The sequence below is a fragment of the Wasmannia auropunctata genome, unplaced genomic scaffold, assembly GCF_000956235.1.
Source record: "Wasmannia auropunctata unplaced genomic scaffold, wasmannia.A_1.0 LD336092.1, whole genome shotgun sequence".
Lineage (NCBI taxonomy): Eukaryota > Metazoa > Arthropoda > Insecta > Hymenoptera > Formicidae > Wasmannia > Wasmannia auropunctata.
In genome coordinates, this window is record NW_012026798.1 from 1151083 (window position 1) to 1161799 (window position 10717).

Here is a 10717-nt window from a genome sequence, read left to right on the forward strand (position 1 = left end):
TCAGACAGTATCGGCACCGAAATTTTTCTCCGCCCAGCAACCGTCGCCACAATTACGAATTTCTTTTTTTTCTTGGTATCTCATTCTCTACCGCGTTAAAACACCGAAGTACCGGTGCTCCAGTAACTAAAAATCTGATAATATTACAATTGCGGCAAAATTAAATTGTGATATTTTTTTTTTTTTCGCTGTAATATCGTATCTGAATTTTATGAAAAACTAACACGAAACGAGATAGATGTCTGACCTTGACGTTACTCTTAACATCTGTTTTTATATACTCTAAAAGTGAATCAGTGAAATCATCACTAATTGCCAGTGCATATTATTTTCCAGTGGCATACTTAGAACTGTGATAAACAGTGACTATTTCAATGCCGCTTTCAGTGATAATATACTGATTCAAACAGTGAATATCACTGAAAGGCAGTGAATTTCACTGTCAAATAGTCAAATTCACTGCCTTTCAGTGATATTCATTGTTTAAATCAGTATATTATCACTGAAGCGACATTGAAATAGTCACTGTTTATCACAGTTCTAAATATGTTATTGGAAAATGACATACACTGACAATCAGTGATGATTCCACTAATTCACTTTTAAAGAGTAGGTTAACTTTAATCTCGATTTAACTTATCTCTGTTTATCTCTTTATCTTTCCCTCTATAATTCCACGTATCTTCATCTTAACGCCAAGTAAACTGCGCTCGATATTAAGCGAAAATGTACTCGACCGCGTCGCAACGCAGTGCTGGCGGTCGTTCGGATTATTTATTGATGAGGGCATCGGCAGAAGAGTGGAGAAGGAGTTACGCGACACGGCGCGGAAGGTCGAGGGACGGTAAAGGGATATAACACCTCCAGCAGAGGCAGGTCGACGCTACAAGACGGTCGACGTGCGTAAAGATGTGCGTGCGTATATATACGCGCCTGTGTATCGGTACCGGATATCCGTGAGGTGACTTGCTTCGCGCGTCGTATTCGGTCGGAATATGCGGGCGCAGTCTTTTTAGAAGGGCCGATCGAGCACGAAGCGCGCGTCCGGTGGACGACGACGATTGGCCCTTCGTATAACTGAGGTACGATTCAGAACCTACTTTCTTTCTTCTTGAAAAAAAAAAATCACAAAATCCAAGTGACAAACTTATCAGGCGCCGACTCTTTTAATTGGACATGTTATTTTCAATGCGATTCTGCGTATCATCGAAATGTTCGGTTGTTTTATTGCTTTAAAGAAAACGGTATTTTAATTTTTAAAACGATTGATTTTGATTAAAAAAAACAAGTGAATTACGTAGATTAAATTTTAAGATTGTATTATGCCAACAGCCTACTTTCTTTCTTCTTGAAAAAAATATCACAAAATCCAAGTGACAAACTTATCAGGCGCCGATTCTTTTAATTAGATATGTTATTTTCAACGCGATTTTCCGTCTCATAAAAATGTTTTATTGCATTAAAAGAAACTTATTTTAATCTTTAATACGATTGATTTTTTATAAATAACAAGTAAATTACGTAGATTAAAATTTAAGATTGTATTATGCTGACAAGCTACTTCTTTTTTCTTGAAAAAAAATTCACAAAATCCGAGTGATGAACTCATTAGGCGCCGACTCTTCTAATTGGATATGTTATTCTCGACGAGATTCTGCATATCGTCGAAAAGTTATTTTATTAGATTTGAAAAAACTGTATTTTAATTTTTACTATAATTAATTTTTGTAAGTAACAAACGAAATAAAATTTAATGTCGTATTATACTATAACAATAAGTCGCACAGCAAGCAATTCTGCGCATGAAAATCGCGTAACAGAAGTGCGTGATAACTCGTCACGCAATATTAATAACAATATAAATTCCTCGAAGGTAATAAACGTTAAGCCACACAATGGCGCAAAAAAAAGAACACCGAAAGACGAAGCGCGCGAGCCTCGGGCCAGATCGCAAATCCAACGTTCCGCGCCTCCTTTAACGATCCTTATAAATCCTTAACAGCGGCGGGTTTATCGCCGTGACTGCCGACGGCGATCGGGTTGCGACTTTCGTAGTTGCGGGAACCAATCGGGCGCATACCGATCGCTGCTGAACGGTCGTCGCTCGTGAAAGGTGGAAAGAATGGTTTCCGAATGTTACGCGCGAAGCGCGTTTCCGAGAAGTGACATTCCATCGGAAAAAATTTCGACCTATACTGATATTCAGTTATCTGCTCGAAATAACATTCTTTAATCGACCGGTTGTGTTCTAAGTAAATTTATTTCGATGATATTTTCGTCTATTTGCTCTGGCACGTCGTCAACAAGTCTCTTGTCTAAAAGTTCACCCGCACGTGTGTTAAATTTTTAAACTTTAAAGAAAGTAATTTTTAAACTCTAAAGAAAGATGTATTATGCGGTGTCTACAATAAGACTTAAGATTTAAGATTTAAGGAAATTTTGTGACCTATATCATAGTCGATTATTCATTCCACGTGAGAAGAATAATCGATTGTGATTGGCCAATTTTCTTAAATCTTAAGTCTTAAGTCTCATTGCAAGACGTCAGTTTTAAACTTTCATCCAAATGAGATATTCGCGCACAAACCTACGCCGTCGAAATTGTCGAAAGATATCACGGGAATTATTGCCGGGGGAATTCCTGTCCGACGCTCTCTCCGGTTTTCGTGGAATTCCATACGTATTCTCGATCGATCCGTTCACCGCCGATTCGTCGTATACCGTTATTGCCGGAAAGACAATCATCGACGAGAGAGTAACACTTGTCCTCGGTGTGAAGTTTCACGCGGGGTCAAGTGTCGCGGAAGGTCCGCGCACACGGACGGATTAGTCTCCGACGCGCGGCGATCTAGGAGGTCCGCAGTATCTTCCATCCGATCGAAAACCAGGACACGACTTGCCGTTTCTTCGTGCTAAGTCGAGCGCGTCGAAAGAATCTCTATACAGTTACCCGTGACATCGACGAAGGCACTTCTCTCTAGCCCGGACGAACGGAATGTCCGTTCGCCCCGTCGACTCTCTTCCGTCACTCTGCGCGACGCAAAATTCGTTACAGAAGATACTCATCTCATATATCAGGAACACGTATCAGTCTTAACATCAGAATATATAGTGTCTTGCATAATGCCGTTTCTAACGACATCCGAGGCTTGTACGACAATATTGTAATTGTTTGAAAATTTTAACATGTCATCTTATTTATAATTCATTTTAAATGAAAAAAAATTATTATAATATTATATTAAATAAATAAAAATTTTCTGAAATTATCGCATCTACAGATAACACTTTGTAAGAAATTAAATAATTTTTAGGAGGAATCCTCAATAAAATGTAATATGAGATTAATTATAAGCGGAGCTGTATTATTGCTATTTTTATTTATCTGCATTATACGGATATCACACGAGTCTTTCGTTTGTCAACAAAGGATCAAGTAAAACGTATCCAACGAGAACAAACATGCAACATATATATATAGAATGTTGATAATACGCTCAAACTAATTTAAGTCTAGTGAGAACTCGCGCGACTGACAACAAACAGACTCGCAGTGGTGCAGCCAACAACTCCGCTACGCTTCCGTTATGCAAACGGAATAAGAGTAAAAACGTTCGTTCGCTCCCTCCGAAACGTCCGATTTTTCCTCGCCGCGAGTGTTCTCGTTCGCGCGCCGGCATATATATAACATATAAGTTAGCAACGGGCGTTCGAATTAACGTTCAAGCCACGGGTAAATATAGAGGGGCCACCCAGCGTGTGTGCAACTAATGTAACCCGCGGTGGGGGAGATTCCGCTCGAATCGTTTCCCTCTTTTTGCCCGCGCAGCGAGCGCATCCTCCTTTTTTCCTCCCCGCGGACGATTTATCCCGTATTTCTTGCTCCGCTCCTTTTACCCGCGCCTTTTCCACGCGCCGCCCGCGCCGCCGCGTGAAAATTTACGTCGTCGCGCTTCTGTTCGTATACGAAATATCGGCACACTCCGTTCGGGAATAATTAAACCGACACTCTCGACGATTTTCTTACGTTAATTTGCTTCCATCTGCCGTTACACTTAATGACGCGATTCAATTTAATACGCGTGGTAGCAAGTCAGGAGGATTTTCATACTTTTACGTTTAGTAATTCAGCAGAGATCAGAATCGCGATTTTCATTCCAAAACACAATTTAAAAAATATACAAAAGATAAGAAACTCGCACTTTATCGTATATTTCTTCATTTGATTTTGATTTTTTTGTTTCTTTTTCCTGTATTTGCGATTTTTATCTTCGCGACGGAATTTTTGCTATATGTTACATTATAGTCGTTAATCCTGCTATTCTGTTCAAATATCGTTCATGTAAATATAATCAAAAAGCTCTGAAAGATAAAAAAAATAAAAAATTTTTACAGAAAAAAATATCTCACATTAACAGACGAAGTCATCAAATCGTCAAGTCATCAAATTCCGGAGAAAAAAAGTTTTAAAATAAAATATTGGTAAGAAAAAGAGTAAAGTACGTTTTGGGTCAAGTAAACCCGAACAGAATAACAGGATTAAAAGGCGAGGGAAGAAAAAAGTATCGCATCCGCAAAAGATGAACGATAAGAGAAACGGTAAAGCGTGCGTGACAGTCGCTTACCCTGCACCCACAGCTGCTCGACCTTGCTGTTGACTTGCGCGGACTTGAGGGCGACGCAGAGGATCGCCAGCGCGAGGACGGCCACGAACAGCACCTTTCCGGCATGCCTCTGCAGGAAGTAGCCCAACTGGCTCAGCTGATCCTGCAGTCGCGCCCTGAACCACACCGCTGACCTCTGGCCGTCCGCCTTCCCCTGGAAATAAGATCGAGGGCTTCGTGACGTCGTTGCGCAATTACATATGTATGTGCGTGACCCAAAAAAAAAATTCCGATGTACGATTAACGCTCTGCTATGTATTCACTAAGAGATTTCACGGTGTACGAACTCGAACTTCTCCTTCTCTTTCGCAAAACAAACGGACCCGAATTACACTACGTAAACGGAAATACGTGTACGTTCCTTTTTTCCAAAATATTACAGAAAAATTGGATCGGCGCGAGCATGCACGTGTATTGAACAACGCGCTTTCGCGCGTGTCGCGTTTTCGCGCCGACTGGTATGACAATATCGTCGAATAATTCCATCGCAGAGCTGCTTGCCGAACCGGCACCAATTTATCTCTGTAAATGGATCGTACTACAAATCTCCGTCGAAAATGTTCTATACGAATCGTCGCCGATATTTCGGGGCGATCTGTATTCTAGAATAATTCCGCCGGGCGGCGTTAACGCGGGATAAGAATGGGTGCGAGCCGGTTTCCGGGAAAAATCGAGTGAATGCACTCATCGCGGAGGGTATGACAATGTCATCGAGTGCAGAGAACGAAGAAGCGGGGTGACGCGGGGGCAGAAGAGGGCAAGTGCATCGGGGGCCTTTAAATTCGACGCGTGGGTTTGTAGAACGACGAAGCGGCGGAAATGAGAAAAAGCGAGAGTGAGACAGAGAAGGTCAGTGAAGAAGGAACGTGGACACAAACGGCGGGGGGAGGGGAGGGAAGGGGAGAATGGGGAAAGAGGAGAGGGTGAGGATGGCGGTTCGGGCTTTTAGAGCGAGGTTACGGCTGCTTAAACGAAACCGAGAAAAAAAGGAAAGAACGAGAAAAAGAAAGAAAGAGAGAGAGAAAATACAGAGAAGAAAAGAGAAGGTACAAAGAGAGGGGTAATCGTACAAGGAGAGTCGGGGGGCCTTACGGGGAGGAGAGACGGGGGAAGGAAAGCCGCGCTTGCAACATTGCAAGCGGCAACGTTGCACACTACCTGGTGGCCGCTCTGACAATATGTACCGTGGACCACCCGCAACAATGCCTATCTTTCGAGTCGGGACGGAGCGAGAGGGATGCCTAATTCAGAAAGAGACGGGGAGAAAGAGAGAGAGAGAGAGAGAGAGAAGTCGGCCGGAGTCGTAGCTATCACCTACTCGCACGGCGCCTAAATAAACAAACACGGCACGATTTGTGACAAACAAGTATTTAGTTATAGGTAGTTGACCCAGGGGCTGCATAAGGGGTTTAGCTACACGCGCCAACACCAGTGAGTGCTCTATTATTTGCCAGTGTCGTTACGTCATAATCGTTCGCCCGTTCTTTCACGAAATTATCGCAATCGTAATTAAAAACAAAAAAAATTATCCGATTGCGCGCGGCCTCCCGGCAAACGTCATTTAGCTTGAAACGCCGAGGAAATGCACAATGTATAAAATAAAACCCGTGATAGCTATAAAATTATTTATGATCGTGAGCGCTGTGTATATCAGAAGAGAAAGAGAGAGAGAGAGAGAGAGAGCAAAAGGATGTATTATGCCGCCCTTTTGCACCGCACCAATACAGTTATCTTTTAAGAGAGTAAAGCGCGCGGCGCTCTCGCGCGCACGCTCGCGCACAGCTGACGGACGAAAATATGGATTGCGCGCGCGGGCACGTATCTCGGGGCGGTAGCCGCGTCGGGTATCGGATAGCAAGGTTTTCCAGCCAATTAACTCTCGTGGCGCGGGCCCGTGACTCGGCACGGGGTGAGAGGGAGGAGGGGGTGAAGGGGGCCCGCGTAATTCTAGACGCGCGGACAATCCGCGTCCGCCACATGGTGTGCCGTCGCCGCCGCTGCGCTACCCGCAGCAGCCGCCGCCCCGGCGCGTCAGCGGGTCCACCGCGCTACGCGCGCGCGCCCAAACTGAGTTTCGCATTTCCGCGTGACTTTTACCCGGCCGTTTCCCCCGAAAAGATGCACAGTCAGCGGAGCGCGATACCGGTATCTCAGTATTCAAAGTATACATCGCGCTATTATTTGAGGGGCACATTGGCATTTTAGTTTACCAGCATCTCGGTTTTTATCGAGAATCTTTTGATTTTTGCGTGACTTATATGGGCGCGGTATACTAGTTAGTATATAGTAATAATTATTAACCATATTATTTTTGCTTAACACATTCCGTGCTGCGTGTGGCTCACCGATGACCCACGCTGAACTTTCCGTTCAGATCGTTTAATATTTGACGAAAAGAAATTTAATTCTAAAATAATATCTAATATTATAGTGGATAATTAATGATGGATACATAAATATTGATGTATGATATAAATTATATGTATGGTATGTATAAAATGGTACATTTTAGGGCTTCTTCTTTATAATAATTTTTGTAATTTTTTAATCATTATAAAATACATGTTATTTAGCAAATATAATAAACAAACAGAAATATGATATATCACTAAATAAACCGCACGATGTGGTCACTTAAAATTGGCGCGACACGAAATATGTTAATTTTCCAAAAAATTTTCCTATACCGTACGCCATAAAAATAAAGTAAAAAATAAATGTACATGTAATTATCTTACTATTCCTTCGACGAGGTTCGAAGCAGAAATTTAAAATTTTAATTTCAGACTTACAAGACATACATGGATGTGGCATACAACGATACTCTCAAAGTTGACTCCGAATTTACTCGAGAATCTGCCATTAAAGTTACGATCGGGAGTTGCGAGACACCCTGTATACCATCGAGAGAGCACACACCGGTATTTTCACCGACCGTTTCGAGAAAGAAACCGAAAGGACGAAGAAGAAGAAGAAGAAGAAGAAGAAGAAGTAAAAGGAAGTCGAGACGCCACGAGTCGCTCTCGAGACGTCTATATAGCGTCCACACACGCGGCAGCGCGCGAGAGAGGGAACGGGAGGGTGGACGAAGAAGAGGAGGGGAAGGGATGAGCCGAAGGGGGACAAAGATGGTTCCCCCCTTTTTCCCGTAAGTGGTCTCTCTCTCACCGCGGGCCTTATGGGGTTTCTCCCGGCGGTGGGCAGTATCTACATATTACAAGCTCGCGGCGCGGAGACCACCGTCGTTGACATAAGATCCTGTTATGCTGTCTGCTATCTCTCGACGCAGCTCGTGTCGCGCCATAAAAAACATTAAAAGTACGAGTAACATAAATTCGTTAAGCGCGGCGGCGGCGTCGGTCGCCTCGCTTCTCTCGCGAGAGTGCCCTCCTCGAGAGAGACGAGAGTAGAGAGAGACGAGCGCGCTGATCGCCCGCTCGGACACTCTCACCCTCTTCACCTCGTCGGGCTCTTTGTGTCTCCCCCTGGCTCCACTCTCGATTGCGATTCTCTTACTTTATTGCTCGTCGATTGTACCCGTCGACACACAATACACAATCATCGATTTTGAACCTGGAATTGGTTGTTGTATCTGTGATCGCCAAGGACCGTGATAAAAAGAGATTCCATTTTTTTTTCCTATCAAAGGTATATCGAAGGGGTGTTAAGTTTGTTACAGCTGAAAAAAACTTACCACAGCTACTGTGGAAAATTAACACAATTTGCGAAACGTCGCCGGCTCGAGCGCGCGTGTTTCTTTCCTTTTCATTTCTTTCTCGGTCGCGCCGTGAATTCCAGAATATCTATACTCCGTGTACGTACGCGTGCACGTAACTCACCGCGGTACCGCCATGCCGGATAAACGAAGAGATTCTTGCGGTAGGTACGGCTCGAAAGTGTCCGCAAGAAACTCGATCCGGCCGGCGCTCTAATCGACCGGAGAATTCCACGGTGATGTCTATTCGAAAGGGAAATCCAAAGGTCGAATTGCGGACAGTAACGAGCTTTCGTGACCATTGATAATCGCGAGTTGACTCTCTTCCCCCTCCCCCCCTCCCTTTATTTCGACCTTGTGACCAGGCCTTATTGCGACGTTTACCGCTCTATTTTAGCATTTCAATAGATAATTGGTAATTTTGATATTCCCCTCAAGGAACTCTAATTAGTACTCTCTAAGAGTACATTTGAAAAAATTCTGACAATTAAACGTAAGAAACAGATGTTTAAAGATATATGCATCGCCTTCATGTTTCTGTTATACGGAAATTAATAGTAATTTCATTTCGAGTATCGATTTCAGTTATGAAGCCTGCATCTACAATTGTGTAAGCGCATTATAGTTGTAAGAATTGACCAATCACTGTCGAATATGAGGAGAAAATTTGTCTGTGTGATTGATCAATTATTACAACTACAACCGCTTACGACATATGCTTACGCAATTGTAGATACGGCTTAACATTTTTCGATTCTTGAAAAACTATCTAAAACTATCAGGAAGACGGAAAGTTTTCCAAAATTTTTCTCTGGGGAACCAATCTTTGGTACACCAAGTTTTTGTGATAATAAGTATAAAGCTAAAGAGAAGTCAGTGCCTCTCAAGAAAAAAAAACATGAACGACCTTTCGACACAAAATTGTCAGTGTAAGGAGAGCTCTATTTGAACTTTCTAAGGGCTTTAGGGACATATTGCTCATGCACGTATGTACAACGGGAGCCAAGTACAGGACGAGCACGACGGGCGGAAGATGAAAGGCGTCCGAACGACGCCAGCTCGTGTGGGCGTGTATCCTTCAGCAAGGATGAAAGGGACGAACCGACCCTAAGGCGCATCGGTGTCCGACACACTCCCCTTCCTTCTCCTCGTCGGTTGTCCCTTACTTCCAAACTCGAGGAAAAGCGTGACGGTCGGTGTCTTTAAAATTTTTCACGTGTTAAGAACGTGTGAAAGCTTCCTGCCGGTTTTTTTTTTTAATGAAAACTGAGCTCGCGAGAAAGCTCGTCAGATTGACGTTTTGCACCTGTGCACAAATCTAACTTCTGCCAATCTCTCTCTACTTGCGAAAAAAAAAAAGATATATATATCAAAGGTATTTGTGACCGGCATATGAATGATAAAATTCATTATACACATATAAATTAATATAATAATACAAACGGATTGTATAAATAAATGTAACAAAGAAGGAGCATAAATCCTCATAGGATGTATAAGTGCGCGAAAACATGAATCAAGGATTCTTGGAAAAAGAGAGACTAAAGCCAAAAAAGTGACATCAAAAGAATTGGCCAAGTTGAAAAGAACACCAGAAAAGAAAACCGAAATTTGTCAGTACAGACCTAAATATGATAGAAGGAAACTAAATTCCTAAGGAAACTAAATTCTCGTTCATTACTAAATGAAACTGCAGTTAGTCAAACTGCAGAGTCCTAATAAGAGCAATTTTCATATGATACTCTCATACGATGTGATTCTCGATGGGTTCCCAGTGAGCTTTCACGAGAGGTAGCGATCGAATACAAACCCTATTTCTTAATCAGATTTAAAGAGTCTTCGGCACAGAAAGCAATCGCTCAACTCTCTGCGCCACGATTGCTATACAAAAGATAATAATCGCTACATAGATTTAAATAGGTATCCCATAATTTTTTTATCGTTTCACAGAATAACGCTATTGGTTAATATACAGAAGAATTTCAGAGTTTCAGAGCTTGAATATTTAACTATTTTTTGGATATTCGTAATTTGCTTTCTTATTCATAATTTCCTTGTATGTACATATACGCTTCTTTTAAGTAAAAACGGTCTAACGTATAAATCGATAATTAAAAGCTCATATATGTTACATAATATATTATTGTATTTTGATTTATATTTATATTATAATATAAAAACGCATTGCAATAATAACATTTTTAAACGAATTATAAATCACTAGAACTTCTGATGATTAAATCAAATAATTAGAGAAAATGTTAAAAGAGTTGGCGCGATAAGTAATGCGCAGATTAATAAAGGTATAGCAATTACATAATAAAAATATGTAATAAAA

At 42.0% G+C, this 10717-nt stretch overlaps 1 protein-coding gene across 1 annotated transcript in view; it reads right to left on the minus strand.

Moving 5' to 3' along the window:
* The window catches only part of LOC105462859 (protein patched), a 41951-nt gene that overhangs the window by 23404 nt on the left and 7830 nt on the right, over positions 1-10717 (minus strand). The window contains exon 2 of the mRNA XM_011709729.1: positions 4626-4818. Within this exon, the coding sequence (XP_011708031.1) occupies positions 4626-4818 (193 nt within the window). The remainder of the gene's footprint in view (positions 1-4625; positions 4819-10717) is intronic.